The sequence below is a fragment of the Thunnus thynnus genome, chromosome 10 (assembly GCF_963924715.1).
Source record: "Thunnus thynnus chromosome 10, fThuThy2.1, whole genome shotgun sequence".
NCBI lineage: Eukaryota > Metazoa > Chordata > Actinopteri > Scombriformes > Scombridae > Thunnus > Thunnus thynnus.
In genome coordinates this window covers 17,926,060-17,949,284 of record NC_089526.1, presented here as the reverse complement: position 1 = coordinate 17,949,284, position 23,225 = coordinate 17,926,060, and the positions used below count along the sequence as shown (strand labels likewise).

Genomic DNA, 23,225 nt, shown 5'->3' with positions numbered 1-23,225 from the left:
GCAGTAAAAACACCCTGAACACTATTGTTTTAGTCTCAAATTGTATGACATTCCCCAAAGTGACCCAGAATATACAAAAATGGAAATATTTCAACTTTTAAAAAGGTTTTTGTGCAGCTGATACACATTTTTGTACATTCAAAAATTTAGTTACATTCTTCACATTCAATAAATTTCATTGAAATCATGATGGATGTTATGTTCTCCTGTTTCAGATAACATAAGACCATAATATAGTGAGATTATGAATGTTTTTCTCCATAAACAATTAGTGTAAAACCTGAAGAATATACTCTCTCTGCTCCCTGAAAGTTTAATTAAGGATAAATCACACATTTATTAATGACTGATAAGGTATTAATGAATGAAAAATAGATTTGTGGTTACGAGGTTTGGTATTGAGACTATTATGGTGTGTTATTAGACTAATTATGACGGGATATTGTTAAGGATCAGAATATAAACAGTATGTAAGGGTTCAGTAAATTACGCATGTGTTTGGATTTAAGCTTTAAATTAGCTTGACAATGATTTATTTTTTGGTAGTAACACAAATGCAAAAGGTGATTTTTTTCTTTTGTATGCTCGGATTATTTTTTCCACCTAAATAATTATATTTGCTACAAACACGTTTCATTGCTATTAATTATCTGTTATCTGGCATTATCCACAGTAGAAAAATGTGTTGTAGGTCCATAAGAAGACAATCATAAACAGACAAAGTATTGATCTTTATTTATACGTCCAAAACAAAGTTCCAAAGTGATGAACGAACAAGAGAGTAAAACAACCAATTATACAAAATATAAACATAAGTATAGAAAAGCAAAAGGCCTCATTGATAAACATTTAAAATGGATTAAGTCTTACAATAAGAATGTATATGACTGTCAGCGTGAGTACAGTTCAGTTAAGTTCAAGTTTAGACAGCGAAATCACAATGGAAATCAGAAAATTCACGCAGACAAGAAGTCGCTCACTGCAGTAGTCAAAGAGAGATTTAATGAAATTTGAATTTAATTGAAATTTTAAGACAAATAAAAATGTTTGCAATGATTCCGAGATTAGTAAAATAATGACACATCAAGATTTATTTTTTCTCTCAAAATGAATCCTCGGGTCACAAAGGACTCATGATAGTTTGATATCTGTTAAGCAGCTGGATATCACAACAAGTAATAATCAATCCAAAAAGATTCATGAAATTCAGAGTCAACATATCGTTGGCTACAGTTACAAAATACAGCTCTGTAAGCAGCACGAACCCTCACCTGCATCGACATTTACCGACATCATCCTTTACAACCTTAAAAATTACACTTTGAATGATGTTGTCCTGGTTGAGAAAGATACAAAAAGTTTTCAAGTATGATCTAAACATCCAGGAGTTGAGACGATACAGCACTTTAGAAAACAAAGCGTATGTGAAGTGCAGCGGCAGCAACGCTTCTATTTCTGATTTGATACGACATACTGTTGTAAAATTATGAAACAACACAATATAAGTAGGTAGATGAGCTGTACAAAAACAAAAATAATAGGTAATTTACATCTAAGAAGTGGTGCACTATATTCACATGCAATCTGTTGTTTTTTTCCACTTTTTCTGAAACAAAAAAAATAACTTTCACGTTCATTCTTTGTTGTGCAGTATGTTGAGGAATATGTGACACTGACAGACTGTTATACACTTAGATACATTCAGGAAGTCAAAAGTACCACAAATATCGTTGTTTGGTCTTTCGTTTGTTGACCTCCATCAGTTCAGTATATTCAGTCTCCTTGTTTCAGCAGAATAATGGGCTGCAGAAGAAGAACGGCCACCATTAGTCACAAAATACTTTATTCCTCTTGTGATATATGTAGCTGCAGTATAAAGGAAGTTGCATACCAAAGTGTTGAAATGTTGTCTGCAAATAGCTTTACTCAGCCAGTAGATCAAGAATAAGGCTATTATCTTTTCAACAAGCAGAAGAGTCATAATCAGCCCCTTGACTCCTCCATGAGGAGCGTCATGAACCTGTGAAGGAAGCTGAGAGAATGGTGGAAGTGAATACACATTTATTTTCTGTTTCAGAGAGCTGCACTCAATCACTCAGTCAACTGTAAATGATATTTTACTTTACCTTGGCATCCTGTGGTTGGTTGAACCAGAGCGCGCAGAGAAAAACAGCTGCAATTGACCAGAAGAAGCTGATGATGTTCAGAGAGAATGACAGTTTTGTCTGGAAGGGGAAGAGAACGGTAATAATGCGGGTGTCACTGAAAAGTCACAAGGAACCAACATTTTACTTAAAAATTACAAAAACATTCTGTAATTTCTTTTACTACATTACAAACCAAGTTCACACAAACTGTGATTAAATGATCAAATAAAAGGATTCACATGCAAATCCAGATGTGCAGTTTTTTTAACACATCTCCTTCGTCTTCTGTTTGAAAATAACCTAAAAATATGTTTGTTGGTTACAATCCTTCGCTTATCAATGCAAGTTTACAAAGAGAAATCATTTAGACACAATTCAAAGCCTAATTTCATGGCAAATGTAATTAAAACTTGATTTATGTCTGGAAGTTCTTTTAATCGCTCTTTAATATGTACTTCTACTGCTCACAACAAATAATACATCAACTTTAAATACTATACTATAATATGACTGTGTCGTTATGTTTTACTTATTTTGCAAACCCATTAACACCATATTTTGCATGAGGAAGATAAAAGATACAGAAAAATGGGTTCGGATATGTAAATCTTAATCTAAATGAAATGAAAGAGTTGTTTTAAAGAAATTTAGAAAAAAAATCCTGTCAGAAACATCCTACAGAAAATCTGATTAGAAACATTAAATTACTGTACGCAGAATAATACTCATCTATTGTAGTTAAATAATTAACTTTTTTTCCTTGAGAAGGAGTCTGTTCAACTTTTGCCACTTTGTGAACTTTTCAGTTGCAAACAAAATGTTAATTTTCAGTTTACTTACCACGTGCATGTTTGGAGATTGTCCAGCAGCATAGGTCAGGAAACCAGAGACCACATACTAACATATTGATAAAAACATATAAATGATTTTACACAGAAATATAATACTTAGCACACATATTGAGGGAAGTAAGTTAAGATAAGCTTTATTAATTCACAGAAGCAAAAGGAAGTACAAGAGCATAGCATGGTGAAGAAAAGATATTATGCAATAAAATTAAAGACCAATAGAAATATAAAAACAATTGATTTGTACTTATGTTTTTCATTAATCATAAGAGTTTTTCACAGAATCATCCAGAATTCAAGAGTGAATTCAGTTTTTAGCTTTGAAACTGTATTTACCAGGAGGCTGGGTAAAGTGTAGTACTTAATGAAGCCATCTGTTTGGGTAAAAATCAGACCGAGTGTGATAACAAACACACCAGCGATGGCCTGGGCTGCCTTATAAAAAAAGAGAAGAATACTGGATTACAATGCAGCCAAAATGAAGCCAGAATATATAAGCATCAGCCTTTAGTCATAGCTCTACCTGCATGAGAACAATTCAACTTACCCCAAAAGGCTTAGGTTTTCCCCTTATAACAAAAACCTTGTAGGAGTCTTTGAACACACAGTGAAATTTCTCCGGCATCAGTTGACCATCTCGAGCGTCTCTGAGACTCCCAAGTGGTATGGTGATGATCATTGAATCATCACATGCAAATGTGTTCTTCATTCTCCTGGGCAAGAAACATTAAAGATAATGTTAAAGCCATTCAACTCACCGACGCTCTGTTGTGGAGACTTTTTGAGACATACCTTTTGTTTTTTATTCTCTTGATTCGGACTTCAAATTGTGTGCTTTGTCAAATAGGTTCGACAAGGAAATGACCTGACACACCACACTCACACCAATTCTCTGCTCTGTCGCTAACCCCCCCCCCCCCCCCTTCCCCTCTCTCACACACACACCTACACACAAGTACACACAAACCCACAAAATGTATGCATGCGGCCTAATTCAGCAAGACTTAAAAATTGTTGCAAAGACACATAAAACCAAATTCTTTGACTTATTAATGCTTATAGATGTTAATAAAAGTGTTTTTTTGTTCAATTCTAAATACTAAAACATGCAACCTCTGACAATGAGGCACAGAGGGTTGAACATGATGATATTGTAGACACCCTGGGCAGGTTGAGGAAGTTAAGGCGTGAGGTGACCTCATCTTTCAAAGTATTATCAGGGAAGTGAAAATGATGTCTAAAGAGCGAGGCACTTGGTCGAGACAGATACAGAGTAAGAAATAGAATTGGATCAAGCCGAACGTGGTAAGAACCTCAATCTAAGACCTTTGCATATTTGCAATACAAACCATGAATTTGCAAGCATCTCAAAGTTTGAATAGTGTTCATGTGTTTTTATAAAGAACTGTATGTGTTTGCATGTATGTTAAATGTGTCATAGAAGTCTTATAAGTAACTAAGAGTCAAGGCAACTTTTTTGTGTTTGTGGTTCTCTTGCAAGCTGTTAAGGGACTGTGAAACTCATGTAGAATTATAGTGTACTCATTTGATTTGTAGATTAAAATGTGAAGTTTAAATATCATTAATGATGATCCAGTTTGTCTGATGAAGACTAAACTTGTTTCGTATATTTAGCCATCATGAAACTGGCTTCACAGTATAAGATCATAATTCCTGAATCCACTGATGCACAATTGCAACTGTAAATGTTTTGATCTGTGAACACCTACAAATATTTAAATCTCTCATTTGACAACACAGTGAAAAGTCTTTCAGGCCAATAGCGACCTTGCTTTAACTTCAATTTAATCTTCACTATTTTTTTATTTACTGTATTATTTCTTTCCAATTTTTCCAGCTGCAGAAACAGACTGTGCTCAGGAACGACTAGAATAAAACCATATCATACAGGGTTGTCAACCATATATGGACAAAAACATAGAAAGACTTGTACAGTGTGTTACTGGTTACTGCAAAGTAATACAATAGCCCTGCAATGCTACCTCACTTAAAATGGTTAGTTATTATTGACATTGCTCCTTTAATTGTTTAGGCATTTACTCAGTTCTATGATCCCTTTTGAAGTGTTACTTTGTGGTGATGATGTATTGGATCGCATTATATCAAAATGTATTTCTAATATCTTGTGCACCTTAATTACATATATGGGGTAGAAAAATATTACACCTCGCAGTAAAATTCAACCCAATACAATGACACTACAACTGCAGCCTCAAACATTATCATGAAGTTAAACATTTTAAATGGTAAATAAATAATTTTAAATAGGCCCAAAATTTTTCAAGTCTGTCCTAAAACAATAGTCAGGTGTCCAAATGAACACTGACACATGTTTTTCTTGCCGTAATCATTCCTCCTCTTCACACTGACCATTGAAGGATCCCTTCATAATACACTTTTAATGTAAATGATTGGGGACAAAATTCACAGCCCTACTTCCTTGCAAACTAATATGAAGCTTCAGCCGTCCAAATTAGTCCAATTAGTCAATTCAATATCTTTCCTTCCAATAAGTTCCTTTTTTTAGTGCCAAATTCCTTAATTTTGTTACAATCCTTCCACTGCCGCTGAACAGCAAAACACTGTCCGTCGACACATAAAGAGGGAATTTTTTAATAAGAATACTGTACCTGTGGAAGATATTCACTTTATTTGACTAACTCAGATGGTTGAAGCCTCGTATAATCTAAAATAAACTTTTAAATACATTTTCACTCAAAACAAGGACTGTGGATTTTGTCCCCTGCCACTTACATAGTAAGCGCATTTGGAGGGGATCTTCTAATGGTCACTATGAACAGGAGGAATGATTACAGCGAGCAAAACATGTTTCATTGTATATTGACACCTGGTCACTGTTTTAAGACAGACTTCAAAAATTGTGAACCGATCCTTTAAAGACTACGGCAGCGTACAAGGCTAAAGGAGAAATTGATTGCAGTAAAACTTGATGAGTTGTGATTATAAGTCATGAGGAACACCATCATCCTTCCAGATCAGAGAAGCACCATGGCTTGTGCCGATGTTGACATGGACATCCAAGGAGATTACGATGAGCCAGGCGAGGCAATGTCGCTGATACAATATTACCAAGCTACAGAAATCATACCAGATAAGCAGGGACCGCTGCATAACCTGCTGCAGAAACAACCTGCTGTGTTGGGGGTAAGAACGACAAATACAACATCAACACTTGTGATGCAATGCCATGCAGCAGCCATGAAATATGGTGTCAAAGTGGTTATGAAGGCTTTTGACAGTCTCACAAATTTATTTGGACAGAGTGAGCTCCAAAAGGGTCCCACAAAGTCTTACAAATCTGATCTGTATATGGATTTGCAGTACATAGCACAAGAGCAATGCTTAACACTTTACAAAAGCTCACATTTACCCTCTTACACACACACAACCTGATGGTGTACACTTCTCATCAGGGGGAGGTTGCTCAAGGACACTTCAGCATGTAGTGAGGAAGAGCTATCGAACCACCGACCCTGCAATTACTGGACAACATACTCTACCTGAGCTACTGCTCTGTTTTAAAATACAACACTACAAACTACTGTCTCAAAAGGTTTCTCACCCCAGAACAAATATTGAATATTATCATGTAAGGATTAATTTCAGGGATCTTGCATTATATCATATGATATTTTATGAGTATTAATTTGATTGTAGTAGATGTGAGAGTAACATGCAACTTACAAATTAGTTTGTAACTTACAGTTAGTCAAAGGAAAAGGGAAGTAAGGTTTTCTTTCCCCCTCACATACATTGCTACTCAGTATCATACATGGTTTACCTTGCAAAGACTTAAGTCCAAGCATACTGATACCTAATATTTGACTCATTCCTTTGTGTGACTTTGTGATTGAATGTCTAAAAAATATATTTACAATACAGTTCATGGAAGATGTCACAGAAAGACTAGAAATGAAGTAAAGAAGGGTATTCAAAATAACCGTGCAGATAGTATGGGCAGTAACAACAGGAAATGCTTGGTCGAGGGGTTTCTGTGGTAACATGATTCTACTTCTTAAAAGGTCGTAAAAGCTGAAGTTTCACAGTTACAACGTGTGCAAGTTACAGCGTGTGCACAGTATACACAAAGGTAAAATCACTGGGTGGTGTTTGTTCATTTAGACAGTGTTTATTAGTATGATTTGGATGAAAATATATCTCATTTTCTGAATCCAACAATAATCACAAATTGATTACATCATGTATTCACATTTTATACCGATAGTTTAAGTATATTTTATTTTTTTGTGTTACTGATTTTATCTTAATGTGTTTATGTGGTTTTGCCCTTCCAGTACGGACACACACATTGTCATGAATTCATGCATGAAAATAATACTCATAATGAACTATTGTTGTTGCATTTAGGTATGTACAAGATGAAGATACTTCTTCATGTACATTTTAAACTCTCCTGTATTTATACTGCATGAAGTAATTCATGCATTAATACATGTCAGTGCGTGCACCCTTTTTGTTTACAGAGTGGACTGTATAATCTTATGTACATAATCAAATCATACTACTTTTACTGACATGTGAGTGTATCATTTATTAGTCTCTGTGCCCCTGTCAGTCCCTGCAGATGATGAGCGGTGTTTTCAGTGTTGGAGTGGGAATTCTTTTTGCTGCAACGCAGGGGATGGACCAATCTCTTTTCACTCTATTCAGAGTTTCCCACCTGACTGGAATACTTGTAAGTCTTTGCTCAAACAAGAACTAAATTGTAAAACTCATGCACTGAGTAAAGCAGATGAATTTATAAAAGAACTCTTAACAAAGTGTGACAATGTGCTGATACTTTTAGTCAGTGTGTACAGCCGACTCTAAGCTGTGTTCTCTTCCTCCTCAGTTCATCGTCGCTGGAGTTGTGTCCAACCTGTTGTTCAAATATCCAGGATTACTACGTGTAAGTAAAACTCAATAGACACCTGACGAATAATACATTACAGCTAGTGAAGATGATTTTTAGTGTAATCAATTAATTAGATTCATTATTTCAAAATTAATGTGTGACTCTTGTTTCAGTTGTCCCTCAACATTAACTGTGGCTGCATTATTGTAGCTACAATTGCAGCTTGTCTGATCACTGTTGACCTGGTTCGTTGGAAATCAGAACATCACCATCATTTGAAGGTAAGACCATGTCAAGCATATAAATATGATACACTACTACTTTAAGGCCATTATTTAGCAAACTATATTTACATATATTTATTAATATAATGTATTCTTGGTGATTTTTGTGTTTCTACCAGATGGAGGTGATGGAACTTTGTGTGTTGTTACTGGAAGTCGTACTCTCTGCAATCCTCTGCTTCTGGTTCTCTAAAGAGAAACGTGCCAAATCACCATGATCGGTTAAAAATGACTTGTTTCATTTGCACAGCGGTTTGAGAATTTATTCTTTAAATAAAGTGTTTGCATTTAGAGTGAACAATGGGCTGTATATAAGTTAAGATACTGTATTAGCACAAGTTTTTTTGTACATCAAGTGTGACTTTCTGTTCGTTGTCAGTCTATATTGCAGTTATAACGCCTGCTGAAAAGCCTGGGCTGTGGTCTGTTGTTTGACTGACAATGAGAACATGAGACTTGTGGTAAACATGTCAGCTTCTCTAATGTGAAGAAAAAAAACATTCTTTATCCTCTTCACCCTCTACATCTCTTTTTTTAACGGTAGTGGTGGGTGTGAGCTGCTCAGTCTCTCCATTTGCAAAGGTTTGTGTGTGTGGTTTCACATATGTGCTTTTTTATCAGTGGAAATATCTGCAACTTTTTTTTCAGCTGCATTCACACCTTCAGCTGGTTTCACATACAGAACACTGGCCACTGGTGGAAATACTTCATTTCATCTCAAAGTAAACTGTGGCGAATAAAAGAATGCAACAACATCTTTGAAACATTTTAATCATCTGTACAAATGTGTCATAACACAGACTGGAGACAAAAGAAATGTGACAGCACAACATTGTCTGGATCGATGTGCCTGCTATTGTTTTTGTTTTGTAAAATACATAATAAAAAAAACTCATCTACAATATAAACACTGATTCATACCTATTCATTAAAACAAACTTTACAGACCAGAGGCGTACCATCGTGACAGTGTGTATTATATGTCAATTTCCAATTTACAGGATCATAATGAAATATCATGTCATGCTTGAGCTTCATCCATTAAAATCTTAGTGCTCGGAAGCTGGACTCTCGTTCTCATCTCTTTACTGCTGTGGCATCAAGTAGCATTCAGGTTGAGGACTTCACAGCTATGATGAAAGAAAGAAAAAAGGAAATAAAGGGTTTTAGAAAAAATAAAACTTTTCTACACATTATGCACTCAAAATATTTTACTTGAGACAGCATTCAATATTAAGAATGTCATTAAATTAAAGGGGCCAATTAAACACCTTTTTAGGATGTAAAACGGCATTAAACAACTGAAAATTTTAATGATTAAAGGTTCTGTCACATCAGTAAATTCCATGGTTAGGGTTATATTTCAGTAATGACCAGGCACCAATGTTGAATACAACATCAACAAAGTGAGTAAAATGTGGCTCCAACTGTCTTTCTGAGCTAAAATGTTGTATGGAGGACATAGAAAGTATCAGATTGACTCTATTTTCGGGTGGGGTTATTCTAGATGCTCTACTCTGGCAGTGGAGCACGTAATGTATTTTACCGATACGCTACTTTTGTCAAAGCAGGTGCACGTACAGAATCCTTGAAATATATTTAAAAGTTTAAGTCTGTAAGACTTCTATAACTTTATACTAAATAACTGTATCACTGTGGTATTTACAAATGACAAGACACTGAACTTTACTTTTATCACTGACTGGAGCTTGAAGAATAAATAAAGAATGTCGTTTTTACTTAAAGTAACACAAGCAGGCAGCAGTTGAGGTTTGGGGGAAGCTGTTTAATGAGAAACTGTTTTTAGTAGTTAAAAATGCAAAAAAAGAGGAAATACTTTTTATCTATCTGCCAAAAGGAGTAAAACACATGCATATTTCTTAACTCTTGTAGGAGTCTTTGAACACACAGTGAGGTTTAAGTTTTTATGTATTTCTTTACACTCTTTGAATAGTACTTCAACTGACAGATTTTTTTGTATTCAACAATATTTTGTATTTTTTCCTTCTGTTGGTCCTACCGGTTAATTATTGGTAGGTGGGAAATATGAAAACAGAGCGATTTTAAGTTTTTTATTGCCGTTTAGGCTTTTACAATAAAGTACAACACTTAAGTTCTCCAGGTCATCCAATTTAATATTGCTGTATGCACTTTATTAGTTTGTGCATTTAATCTTTTGGTTTAATTTTGTTATGCAGTGTTATCTTTCTGAAATACAGATAATTGTTCCCTATTGGGTGAATATGAACAAACAAAGAACACAGGCATCTACAGAAAATTGTTTTAACCCTAAATGCATTCCAAAACACCAAAAACAAAAGCTGTAACACAGCATGCATGTGTTCACACATAGAGCTTGTGTGGTGTTTTCAGAAATTTCACCCTTATGTCAAACGGATGCACAGAGGAAAATGAGACAAGAAGAGATCCCAGAGGGAAACACAAAGGAGAACAGTCAGAAGTTTACAAAACAAGCCACCCAGGAGGAGAAAACCTCTACACCCATCAGGACACACTGCCATGCAGAACACAACACAGCCACCAGTTCACAATCACATGTTGCCACGTGTAGTTCCTCACAGTTATTAACGAGGCTGTGAAGGGAACGACAAAGATGTCCACTCTGGTGACACCGATTACTTACTGAGCTAAAAACCCCTCAGCTTTGAGTCAGACCACTGTAGAGAGGCCTACTGCTATATGAGAGGTCTTGCTCTGGTAAAAACAGAACAGCAGAAAGGTAGTGAGTGAAACTGAAGTTGCAACTGTTCTCTTCCACTTGCCTTCGAGGCCTCAGTGTCCACAGGCTTAATCCAATTTATAACATACCAGATGGTATCATTAATTAGTTCTTCTACGCTGGTCACAAATTGCCAGTCAGTCTAATCAGCTTGTGTAGTTTTCTGCATTATAAGTATGCTGTTGAGAATGAAAGCCCTACATTTAAATCAATGTGTGAAATGTGAGAAAATGACAGTTTTGTCTGGAAGGGAAACAGTAATGATGCAGATGTCACTGAAAAGTCATGAGGACGCAAATTAAAAAAAATAAATAAATAAATAAATATATATATATATATATATATATATATATAAACATTCTCTAATTTCTTTTACTACATTACAAACCAAGTTCACACAAACTGTGATTAAATGATCAAATAAAAGGATTCACATGCAAATCCAGATGTGCAGTTTTTTTTTTTTTTTGACACATCTCTCCTACATCATCTGTTTGAAAATAACCTAAAAATATGTTTGTTGGTTACAATCCTTCATTTATCGATACAAGTTTACCACGAGAAATCATTTAGACACAATTCAAACTCTAATTTAATGGCAAATGTAATTAAAACTTGATTTATGTCTGGAAGTTCTTTTAATCGCTCTTTAATATGTACTTCTACTGCTCACAACAAATAATACATAAACTTTAAATACTATACTATAATATGACTGTGTCGCTATGTTTTACTTATTTTGCAAACCCATTAACACCATATTTTGCATGAGGAAGATAAAAGATACAGAAAAATGGGTTCGGATATGTAAATCTTAATCTAAATGAAATGAAAGAGTTGTTTTAAAGAAATTTAGAAAAAAAAATCCTGTCAGAAACATCCTAAAGAAAATCTGATTAGAAACATTAAATTACTGTACGCAGAATAATACTCTAGTCAGCACAAGCAATCATTCTCAAATTAAGGGGTTAATTCATCTATTGTAGTTAAATAATTAACTTTTTTTCCTTAAGAAGGAGTCTGTTCAACTTTTGCCACTTTGTGAACTTTTCAGTTGCAAACAAAATGTTAATTTTCAGTTTACTTACCACGTGCATGTTTGGAGATTGTCCAGCAGCATAGGTCAGGAAACCAGAGAGCACAAACTAACATATTGATAAAAACATATAAATGATTTTACACAGAAATATAAGACTTAGCACACATATTGAGGGAAGCAAGTTAAGATAAGCTTTATTCATTCACAGAAGCAAAAGGAAGTACAAGAGCATAGCATGGTGAAATAAAGATATTATGCAATAAAATTAAAGACCAATAGAGATATAAAAACAATTGATTTGTACTTATGTTTTTCATTAATCATAAGAGTTTTTCACAGAATCATCCAGAATTCAAGAGTGAATTCAGTTTTTAGCTTTGAAACTGTATTTACCAGGAGGCTGGGTAAAGTGTAGACCTTAATGGGGTCATCTGCCTGGGTAAAAATCAGACCGAGTGTGATAACAAACACACCAGCGATGGCCTGGGCTGCCTTATAAAAAAAGAGAAGAATACTGGATTACAATGCAGTCAAAATGAAGTCAGAATATATAAGCATCAGCCTTTAGTCATAGCTCTACCTGCATGAGAACAATTCAACTTACCCCAAAAGGCTTAGGTTTTCCCCTTATAACAAAAACCTTGTAGGAGTCTTTGAACACACAGTGAAATTTCTCCGGCATCAGTTGACCATCTTGAGCGTCCCTAAGACTCCCAAGTGGTATGGTGATGATCATTGAATCATCACATGCAAATGTGTTCTTCATTCTCCTGGGCAAGAAACATTAAAGTTCTCTAATTTCTTTTCTTACAGCACAAACCAAGTTCAGACAAACTGTGGTGAATGGTCAAATAAAAGGAAATAACCTGGCACACCAATTCTCTGCTATGTCTCTAACTCTTTCTCTTGTAAGGACACATAAGACCAAATACTTAGTCTTCTTAATGCTCATAAATGTTAATAAAAGTGTTTTTTGGTTAAATCATAAATAATAAAACCCACAACCTCTGACAATAAGGCACAGAGGGTTGAACATAATGATATTGTAGATACCCTGGGCAGGTTGAGGAAGTCAAGGCATAAAGTGACGTCATCTTTCAAAGTGTTCGCAGGGAAGCGAAAATCATGCCTAAAGAGCGAGGCACTTGTTTGAGACAGATGCAGAGTAAGAAATAGAATTGGATCAAGTTGAACATGGTAAGAATCCCAATCTAAGACCTTTAATAAATGTTATATTTGCATATTTGCAATAGGGACTATACATTTGCAAGCATCTCAAAGTTTGCATACAGTGTCTGTGTGTTTCTCTGCATGTATGTTAAATGTGTCATCTAAGAATCACTAAAATATTTATAAGTTACCAAGATTCAAGGCAACTTTTTGTGTTTGAAAAACTCATGTAGAATTATAGTGTACTCATTTGATTTGTAGATTAAAATGTGAAGTTTAAATATCATTAATGATGATCCAGTTTGTCCGATGAAGACTAAACTTGTTTCGTATATTTAGCCATCATGAAACTGGCTTCACAGTATAAGATCATAATTTCTGACTCCACTGATGCACAATTGCATCAGTGGATTCAGGAAATATGATCTTATACTGAACTGTAAATGTTTTGATCTGTGAACACCTACAAATATTTAAATCTCTCATTTGACAACACAGTGAAAAATCTTTCAGGCCAACAGTGACCTTGCTTTATATTATATTGAAATGTATTTCTAATATCTTGTGCACCTTAATTACATATATGGGGTAGAAAAATATTACACCTCGCAATAAAATTCAACCCCATACAATGACACTACAACTACAGCCTCAAACATTATCATGAAGTTAAACATTTTAAATGGTAAATAAATCATTTTAAATAGGCCCAAAATTTTTAAAGTCTGTCCTAAAACAATAGTCAGGTGTCCAAATGAACACATACACATGTTTTTCTTGCCGTAATCATTCCTCCTGTTCACACTGACCATTAAAGGATCCCTTCATAATGCACTTTTAATGTAAATGATTGGGGACAAAATTCACAGCCCTACTTCTGTGCAAACTATGTGGCTTCAGCCGTCCAAATTAGTTCAATTAGTCAATTCAATATCTTTCAAAGTTACTATTTTTAGTAGCAAATTCCTTCTTTTGTTACAGTCCTTCCACTGCCGCTGAACAGCAAAACACTGTCCATCGACACATAAAGAGGGAATTTTTTAATAAGAAGACTGTAACTGTGGAAGATATTCACTTTATTTGACTAACTCAGATGGTTGAAGCCTCGTATAATCTTTAGATAAACTTTTAAATACATTTTCACTCAAAACAAGGACTGTGGATTTTGTCCCCCGCCACTTACATAGTAAGCGCATTTGGAGGGGATCTTCTAATGGTCACTATGAACAGGAGGAATGATTACAGCGAGCAAAACCTGTTTCATTGTATATTGGCACCTGGCTACTGATTTAAGACAGACTTCAAAAATTGTGAACCGATCCTTTAAGGCTACTGCAGTGTGCAAGGCTAAAGGAGAAATTATTTGCAGTAAAACTTGATGAGTTGTGATTATAAGTCGTGAGGAACACCATCATCCTTCCAGATCAGAGAAGCACCATGGCTTGTGCCGATGTTGACATGGATATCCAAGGAGATTACAATGAGCCACTCAGTCCAGGTGAGAGAACGCTGCCACCGATACAAAATTACCAAGCTACAGAAATCATAGGATTTTAAGTGTTCAATTATACAAAGACTCCATTGGTTTTAGAGTAGTGTTGCTAGCCTGTGACCAGGTTGTTAAACAGTAAATTATATGGGAAATGACCATGGAATGCATGTAAATCTTAGCTGCTTCGGTTGACATGTAATTGCGAATGAACCTGAAATTTGAAAGATTGAATTTGACCCGGTTACAGACCTTTTTCACCTGAGCCTTGAAAGAAAGTTTGGAATCAATCAGAACTCCAAGGTAATTGTATTCAGATACGACCTGCAGCCTCTCCCCTGACACAAAGATATCTGGCTTTACACTAGAACTGTTTGTCTCTGGTGAAAAACATGCATACTGTTTTAGACACATTTAGTTGCAAACAGCATTGCTTTAATCATGCTGTTAAATGAGCCATGGAGTTTGTGAGTTCATTCGCAACTTGTGTCATGCTGCCACCATATACATAAATTACAGTGTCATCCGCATACATTTGGATATTGGTGTCAGGACATACAGATGGGAAGTCATTGATATATAATGTAAATAGCAGTGGGCCTAGGATTTATCCTTGTGGGACACCTGTGGACAGACAAAGGGCAGCTGATTGATGATTCTGTACTCGGACATACTGAGATCAATTTAACAAATATGATTCTTTCCATTTAAGTGTATCTGAAGAATAAATGAAACTAGATAACTTAGACATGTGAATTCTATGATTAATAGTATCAAATGCCTTCTTGAGGTCAAGAAACACAGATCTGATAATGCCACCTTTATCCACTAGAGATTTGATTTTTCTGTGAAAAAAAAGTTGGTTGTCTCAGTTGAATAATTGGCTCTGAAGCCAAATTGCATTAGGTGCAGGGCGAAAGGGCTAGTGTTCAGATGGCAAATGGTTTGTTCAGGTAGTACTTTCTCTGCAATCTTTGATACTGTAGGTAGGATGCTGATAGGCCTGTAATTGCAGGTAGAAAGGGGATCTCCACTTTTGAATATTGGAACAACAACAGTGGACTTCCACACACTTGGAAACATTCCCTGAGAAATTAAGAGGTTAATAATTTTGGTAATAGTGTAACATGAGGATTCGATAGGTGGTAATCTGACACTCTTCATAAGAGAAAATAGCAGGATGGAGACAGGTGACTTCTTAAGCAGCACTTTTACTCTAGCTCCCGGCATCAGAGTCATAACAACAACACTTCCTCATCTCTAAGGCACATGTGACTAAACCAACCAATCATAGGCTAGACTGAGGCAGATCCAACTGTAATGAGGTAAAACCACAGAAGCAGATTCAATACTGTTTCAACCTTCACAGGATGCTGATGTAAATATTTGAACCTGTAAATGTGTAAATAATACAGCACAGATATATAAATAATTAACTGTGTAAACATTGTAAATATATATTTTGTGAATTAACTTGAATGTATAAATTAACTTCACTTTTAAACCTTACAATAGGATTAGTTAGCTTAAGAGATCTAATCATTCTGGTAACCTCTGATTCAGTGACATTCCTTATGCTGAAAGCTGGTTCCATTGTATTAACTGGACAAGCATTTGTGTACTCAGATGAAAAACATTGTGCAAGGGTAGCTACAGAATCAATAAAGTAGTGGTTAAGAACTTCCACTACTTCCCCTGGATTGTGTAAGCTTTCAATTTACTTTAACTTCAAGCAGTTTCCTTTCTTTATTGTGATGTCCTGTTAGTTTTTTTTACTGGTTCCAGATAATTTTAGAATTACCTCTTGCTTTTCGACAATGGTCAAGAAAATATCTGCCTTAGCTGTGCAACCTTGCAAAGACTTAAATCAAGGCATTACTGATACACAATATTTTACTCATTCTTTTGTATGACTTTGTGATTGAATGTCTAAAAAATATATTTACAATACAGTGCATGCAAGATGTCACAGAGAGACTAGAGGTGAAGTAAAGAAGGGTATTCAAAATAACCGTGCTGATAGTATGGGCAGTAACAACAGAAAATGCTTGGTCAAGGGGTTTTTGTGGTAACATGATTCTACTTCTTAAAAAGTCATAAAAGCTGAAGTTTCACATGTACAACATGTGCACAATATACATTTGTTCATTTAGTGTTTTATACATCATGTATTCACATTTTATACTGATAGTTTAAGTTTATTTTATTTCTTTGTGTTACTGATTTTATCTTAATGTGTTTATGTGGTTTTGCCCTTCCGATACCAACATGCACATTGTCATGAATTCATGCATGAAAATAATACTCATAATGAACTATTGTTGTTGCATTTAGGTATGTACAAGATGAAGATACTTCTTCATGTACATTTTGAACTCTCCTGCATTTATACCGCATGAAGTAATTTATGCATTAATACATGTCAGTACGTGCACCCTTTTTGTATACTCTGCAGCTGAGGTTATAGGTGAATCTTATGTTTACTGCATATATTAAGTTTACATGGCGAACTGTACAGTCTTATGTAAATAATAGAATCATCAAATTTTACTGACATGTGAGTGTATCATTTATTAGTCTCTGTGCCCCTGTCAGTCCCTGCAGATGATGAGCGGTGTTTTCAGTGTTGGAGTGGGAATTTCTTTTGCAGGAGATCAACAGTCTCTTTTCACTCTAGTCAGAGTTTCCCACCTCACCGGAATACTTTGTAAGTCTTTGCTCAAACAAGAACTAAATTGCAAAAATCATGCACCAAGTAAAGCAGATGAAACTATAAAAGAACTCTTAACAAAGTGTGACAATGTGCTGATACTTTTAGTCAGTGTGTACAGCCGACTCTAAGCTGTGTTCTCTTCCTCCTCAGTTCATCATCGCTGGAGTTGTGTCCAACCTGTTGTTCAAATATCCAGGATTACTACGTGTAAGTAAAACTCGATAGACACCTGACGAATAATACATTACAGCTAGTGAAGATGATTTTTAGTGTAATCAATTAATTAGATTCATTATTTCAAAATTAATGTGTGACTCTTGTTCCAGTTGTCCCTCAACATTAACTATGGCTGCATTATTGTAGCTGCAATTGCAGCTTATATGATCACTGTTGACCTGGCTGATTGGAATCCAGACAATGAACATCATTTGAAGGTAAGACCATGTCAAGCATATAAACATGATACACTACTACTTTTGGGTGATTATTTAGAAAACTGTATTTACATAAATTCGCTAATATAATGTATTCTTGGTTATTTTTGTGTTTCTACCAGATGGAGGTGATGGAACTTTGTGTGTTGTTACTGGAAGTCGTACTCTCTGCAATCCTCTGCTTCTGGTTCTCTAAAGAGAAACATGCCGAATCACCATGATCGGTTAAAAATGACTTGTTTCATTTGCACAGCGGTTTGAGAATTTATTCTTTAAATAAAGTGTTTGCATTTAGAGTGAACAAAGGGCTGTATATAAGTTAAGATACTGTATTAGCACAAGTTTTTTTGTACATCAAGTGTGACTTTCTGTTCGTTGTCAGTCTATATTGCAGTTATAACGCCTGCTGAAAAGCCTGGGCTGTGGTCTGTTGTTTGACTGACAATGAGAACATGTGAGACTTGTGGTAAACATGTCAGCTTCTCTAATGTGAAGAAAAAAAAACATTCTTTATCCTCTTTACCCTCTACATCTCTTTGTGTAATGATAGTAGCGGGTGTCAGTGCTGCTCAGTCTCTCTATTTGCAAAGGTTTGTGAGAGTGGCTTCACATGAGTGCTTTTTTATCAGTGGAAATTTTTGTGAAAAAAAATTTTTTTTTTTTCAGCTGCATTCAAATCTTCAGCCGGTTTCACATACAGAACGCTGGCCACTGGTGGAAATACTTTATTTCAAGTAAACTGTGGCGAATAAAAGAATGCAACAACATCTTTGAAACATTTTAATCATCTGTACAAATGTGTCATAACACAGACTGGAGACAAAAGAAATGTGACAGCACAACATTGTCTGGATCGATGTGCCTGCTATTGTTTTTGTTTTGTAAAATACATAATAAAAAAAACTCATCTACAATATAAACACTGATTCATACCTATTCATTAAAACAAACTTTACAGACCAGAGGCGTACCATCGTGACAGTGTGTATTATATGTCAATTTCCAATTTACAGGATCATAATGAAATGTCATGTCATGCTTGAGCTTCATCCATTAAAATCTTAGTGCTCGGAAGCTGGACTCTCGTTCTCATCTCTTTACTGCTGTGGCATCAAGTAGCATTCAGGTTGAGGACTTCACAGCTATGATGAAAGAAAGAAAAAAGGAAAACAAAGGGTTTTAGAAAAAATAAAACTTTTCTACACATTATGCACTCAAAATATGTTACTTGAGACAGCATTCAATATTAAGAATGTCATTAAATTAAAGGGGCCAATTAAACACCTTTTTAGGATGTAAAACGGCATTAAACAACTGAAAATTTTAATGATTAAAGGTTCTGTCACATCAGTAAATTCCATGGTTAGGGTTACATTTCAGTAATGACCAGGCACCAATGTTGAATACAACATCAACAAAGTGAATAAAATGTGGCTCCAGCTGTCTTTCTGAGCTAAAATGTTGTATGGAGGACATAGAAAGTATCAGATTGACTCTATTTTCGGGTGGGGTTATTCTAGATGCTCTACTCTGGCAGTGGAGCACGTAATGTATTTTACCGATGTGCTACTTTTGTCAAAGCAGGTGCACGTACAGAATCCTTGAAATATATTTAAAAGTTTAAGTCCGTAAGACTTCTATAACTTTATACTAAATAACTGTATCACTGTGGTATTTACAAATGACAAGACACTGAACTTTACTTTTATCACTGACTGGAGCTTGAAGAATAAATAAAGAATGTCGTTTTTACTTAAAGTAACACAAGCAGGCAGCAGTTGAGGTTTGGGGGAAGCTGTTTTACTGAGAAACTGTTTTTAGTAGTTAAAAATGCAAAAAAAGAGGAAATACTTTTTATCTATCTGCCAAAAGGAGTAAAACACATGCATATTTCTTTACTCTTGTAGGAGTCTTTGAACACACAGTGAGGTTTAAGTTTTTATGTATTTCTTTACTCTCTTTGAATAGTACTTCAACTGACAAATTTTTTTGTATTCAACAATATTTTGTATTTTTTTCCTCCTGTTGGTCCTACCGGTTAATTATTGGTTTATGTATCTACAGGTGGGAAATACAAAAACAGAGCAATCTTAAGTTTTTTATTGCTGTTTAGGCTTTTACAATAAAGTACAACACTTAAGTTCTCCAGGTCATCCAATTTAATACTGCTGTATGCACTTTATTAGTTTGTGCATTTAATATTTTAGTATAATTTTGTTATGCAGTGTTATCTTTCTGAAATACAGATAATTGTTCCCTATTGGGTGAATATGAACAAACAAAGAACACAGGCATCTACAGAAAATTGTTTTAACCCTAAATGCATTCCAAAACACCAAAAACAAAAGCTGTAACAGCATGCATGTGTTAACACATAGAGCTTGTGTGGTGTTTTCAGAAATTTCACCCTTATGTCAAACGGATGCACAGAGGAAAATGAGACAAGAAGAGAACCAAGAGGGAAACACAAAGGAGAACAGTCAGAAGTTTACAAAACAAGCCACCCATCAGGAGGAGAAAACCTCTACACCCATCAGGACACACTGCCATGCAGAACACAACACAGGCACCAAATCACATGTCCACACAGATTAGTATTCAGGCCACGGGTAGTTCCTCACAGTTGTTAATGAGGCTGTGAAGGGAACAACAAAGATGTCCACTCTGGTGACACCGATTACTTACTGAGCTAAAAACCCCTCAGCTTTGAGTCAGACCACTGTAGAGAGGCCTACTGCTATATGAGAGGTCTTGCTCTGGCAAAAACAGAACAGCAGAAAGGTAGTGAGTGAAACTGAAGTTGCAACTGTTCTCTTCCACTTGCCTTCGAGGCCTCAGAGTCCGCAGGCTTAATCCAACTTATAACATACCAGATGGTATCAATAATTAGTTCTTCTACGCTGGTCACAATTTGCCAGTCAGTCTAATCAGCTTGTGTAGTTTTCTGTATGCTGTTGAGAATGAAAGCGCCACATTTAAATCAATGTGTGAATGAAAAGAAAAATTAGGTGTCTAAAGACTTTTGCAGATGACTGTCTTGTCTTCCTGAAGCATGGGTTCATGTTCAATGAACAGTGACTATGACAGCTTTGACTAGTCTTTGGCTTAATCAACAGATTAGAAATACAAATCTTAAATCTCTTTCTATGACAGATTACATTTGCTGTCCACAGTGAACTTCTTCACACAGACAGTGAAGACTCAAACACAATTTTAAAAATCAATCATCATAGCCAAATTGTGGTTATAATTATGCTTTAAAATTACATAACATGCTCCTGGCGTCAGGCTTCTTTAGATATATAATCACTAATGTTTTTGAAAGTGTTAAAATTTTTCTAATCACTGTCCTTTAACCTCTATTGTCTTTGTTTGTGTATGACTGCAAATGCAAAAACCACATTAAAAAAGCAGGAGCACTTATGAGCGATATGATGATATGCGGCACCGATGTTACTCTCTAAGTTGATGTTTTGACAACCACTTATCTTCTCTTCAGAACTTAAAGGAGTATAATTATCTTTCTATTATCCTCAAGAACAAAATTATCCAAACAGAATAAACAAGCAAAATGAATAAACATATGAAAAATGTATGTATTATTACATTACTGCCATATATTACCAGTGAGTATATGGTACACTCTGGGGTTAATTTACCACACTACTAGAAGTAAATCAGGCTTAAAGAGACATGTAAAATCAATAGGAAAACATTCAGTGCATTATTGGGTAAATTTCAACCTTTTCATAAAAACCTAACTATAAAAATGTTTACAAGAGCAATGAAGAGGTGATGTTATTCAGTTCAACAATTACACCAAAAAAATCAGAGAAATAATAAAAAGAGGGTAAAAGGACAACAGATATTAATAGTGTTAAAAGAAAAAACAGTTGTAGTGCATCATGTGGTTAATTACCCATGACTCTTAATAACATCTGGGTTAGAAAGAGAAACACATGGTTAACCTTTGAACACAGCATGTTCTAAGGTCAAATGTTCTTGCTTCTGTGTGGTATAAAGCCACAAAATATAAATGTGTGTCACTGCAGCTAAACTTCCTCTGATAATTCTTAAAATACTCTCTCATGAAACAACATCATATCATTTAAAGTATAAGAGGAAGATAAGGATCAAACACTCACTGCTGTGATGAACTTGGTGCCTTGGGGTTCGAGGTCTTCATCTTTCTGGAATATCGAAGGAGATGCCATGGAGGAGGGAGGTGTGGAGGAGCACAGGAAGGAGGAGGGCTCATTGTTGTTGTAGGAGTCCATGACAATGGCGGGGTGCCCTGGTATGGTGAGGGTACTTAGCCCTGTTACACTGTCACTGGAGGTGCACTGGGAGGATGTCTCTGAGCTCTCAGTTACTGTCACAGAATATATAGACAAAAGTACAGTTCTTTAATGCTGGATACTGTGAGACATCAGTTAACACCACATGCAACATAGAAATCCATTTATTCCCTATTAAGGCAAGTGTTCAAAGAAGTTTACTCAGTGCTTGGGCGGTTGCCAAGTCTGTCAAGGGCTTTATGTATGAAAATAGAAAATTTCAGACTTTGGCGACTCCTAGTGGCAACAACAAGCAAAAACAACACTGTGGCAGATTCAATGCAAAGCAATCAATTCTCATAGAAATGATACAGACAAGGACTGTGTGACTCATTGTTTTAACAGATTTTCACAGAAAAATATGAAGATTTCTTAAAAGGAGCAGATCGCGTTAGATTATTGTTTTTTCCTGTTACATGAGGACACTGATTAGAGCAGTTTAAATCAAATTAGGGTCTTGTATAACACTGACTCTTGAGAAAATACATTCAGTAAGAAAAAGTAAAGAAGTGACAATAAACAGTTAAACTACAGTGTGCTTACACTAAAAAAGGTAATTATAAAATCTTATTTTCATAGAATTTTCCTGTATCAGATGCATCATAAAATTCAGGATAAACACATGTACATTCCCTGACTTTTTTTGTAACTTTTTTACTACAGTAAGAAAAATAGAGGCTTACACATAGAGGGCTGGCTGCCAGTGTCCTGCTCCAGCTCATCTTCTTCTATGCAGTCGTAGGGCCACTGGCCAAAGGAGGGAACACTGGCCATTGGGTACGGATGTGTGAGTGGGTGAGAGGGTGAGGAGTACAGGTGGAGATTGAGTGATCCCAGCAGAGAGGAGGATGACTGGCTGCTGGAGGAGGAGGTGCTGCTGTTGGAGATGGTGGAGTGGGGTCTCTTGAATGAGGTGGCGTGCTCAAATGAGGACACTGCGATGGATGCTCTCGTCCTAGACTCTGTTAGTAGAGACAAAAAGAGTATGAGAGGGATGAAAAGGAAACTAACTGGGTTGTATGAAAAGTCCTGTGGTTGTTAATGGCAAGACATAAATCTTTTTGTTTTGCAGCATCTTAGGTACCATGAAACCATGAAAGAGAATTTATGCAAAATAGTTTACTGCA

The 23,225-nt window shown here is 35.6% G+C and overlaps 3 protein-coding genes across 8 annotated transcripts in view; 1 reads left to right on the top strand and 2 right to left on the bottom strand.

Annotated features, from left to right (window-relative positions):
- Positions 1–712: 712 nt before the first annotated feature.
- Positions 713–3,902, bottom strand: LOC137191530 (uncharacterized). 2 transcript variants are annotated; one of them, XM_067601690.1, is made up of 7 exons: positions 3,788–3,902; positions 3,543–3,708; positions 3,332–3,430; positions 2,988–3,044; positions 2,127–2,225; positions 1,892–2,032; positions 713–1,803 (listed from the first exon to the last, which is right to left on the bottom strand). In XM_067601690.1, the coding sequence occupies exons 2-7, from the start codon at positions 3,702–3,704 to the stop codon at positions 1,774–1,776; spliced, it is 588 nt and encodes a 195-aa protein (XP_067457791.1). In that variant the 5' UTR covers positions 3,705–3,708; positions 3,788–3,902; the 3' UTR covers positions 713–1,773. The 2 variants fall into 2 exon arrangements, with proteins under 2 accessions (XP_067457791.1, XP_067457793.1); XM_067601692.1 differs by having other exon boundaries at positions 1,892–2,020.
- A 253-nt stretch (positions 3,903–4,155) lies between these two features.
- On the top strand, positions 4,156–18,835 carry si:ch211-269k10.4 (uncharacterized protein LOC100150242 homolog). Of its 3 annotated transcripts, none has more exons than XM_067601695.1 (6): positions 4,156–4,300; positions 6,012–6,181; positions 7,614–7,733; positions 17,478–17,534; positions 17,654–17,761; positions 17,884–18,835. In XM_067601695.1, the coding sequence occupies exons 2-6, from the start codon at positions 6,026–6,028 to the stop codon at positions 17,980–17,982; spliced, it is 540 nt and encodes a 179-aa protein (XP_067457796.1). In that variant the 5' UTR covers positions 4,156–4,300; positions 6,012–6,025; the 3' UTR covers positions 17,983–18,835. The 3 variants fall into 3 exon arrangements, with proteins under 3 accessions (XP_067457796.1, XP_067457795.1, XP_067457794.1); XM_067601694.1 differs by lacking the exon at positions 17,478–17,534 and adding an exon at positions 7,890–7,946; XM_067601693.1 differs by lacking the exons at positions 17,478–17,534; positions 17,654–17,761; positions 17,884–18,835 and adding exons at positions 7,890–7,946; positions 8,066–8,173; positions 8,296–8,931 and having other exon boundaries at positions 4,165–4,300.
- zgc:158766 (uncharacterized protein LOC100009641 homolog) overlaps positions 18,529–23,225 on the bottom strand; it is a 29,606-nt gene continuing 24,909 nt past the window's right edge. For 2 of the 3 annotated variants that reach the window (XM_067601689.1, XM_067601687.1), the window contains exons 21-24: positions 22,782–23,060; positions 21,907–22,133; positions 20,447–20,517; positions 18,529–18,903 (exon numbers count right to left, since the gene is read on the bottom strand). In XM_067601689.1, coding sequence (XP_067457790.1) covers positions 20,473–20,517; positions 21,907–22,133; positions 22,782–23,060 — 551 coding nt within the window. In that variant the 3' untranslated portion in view covers positions 18,529–18,903; positions 20,447–20,472. The remainder of the gene's footprint in view (positions 18,904–20,446; positions 20,518–21,906; positions 22,134–22,781; positions 23,061–23,225) is intronic. The other variant, XM_067601688.1, reaches the window with a different exon arrangement.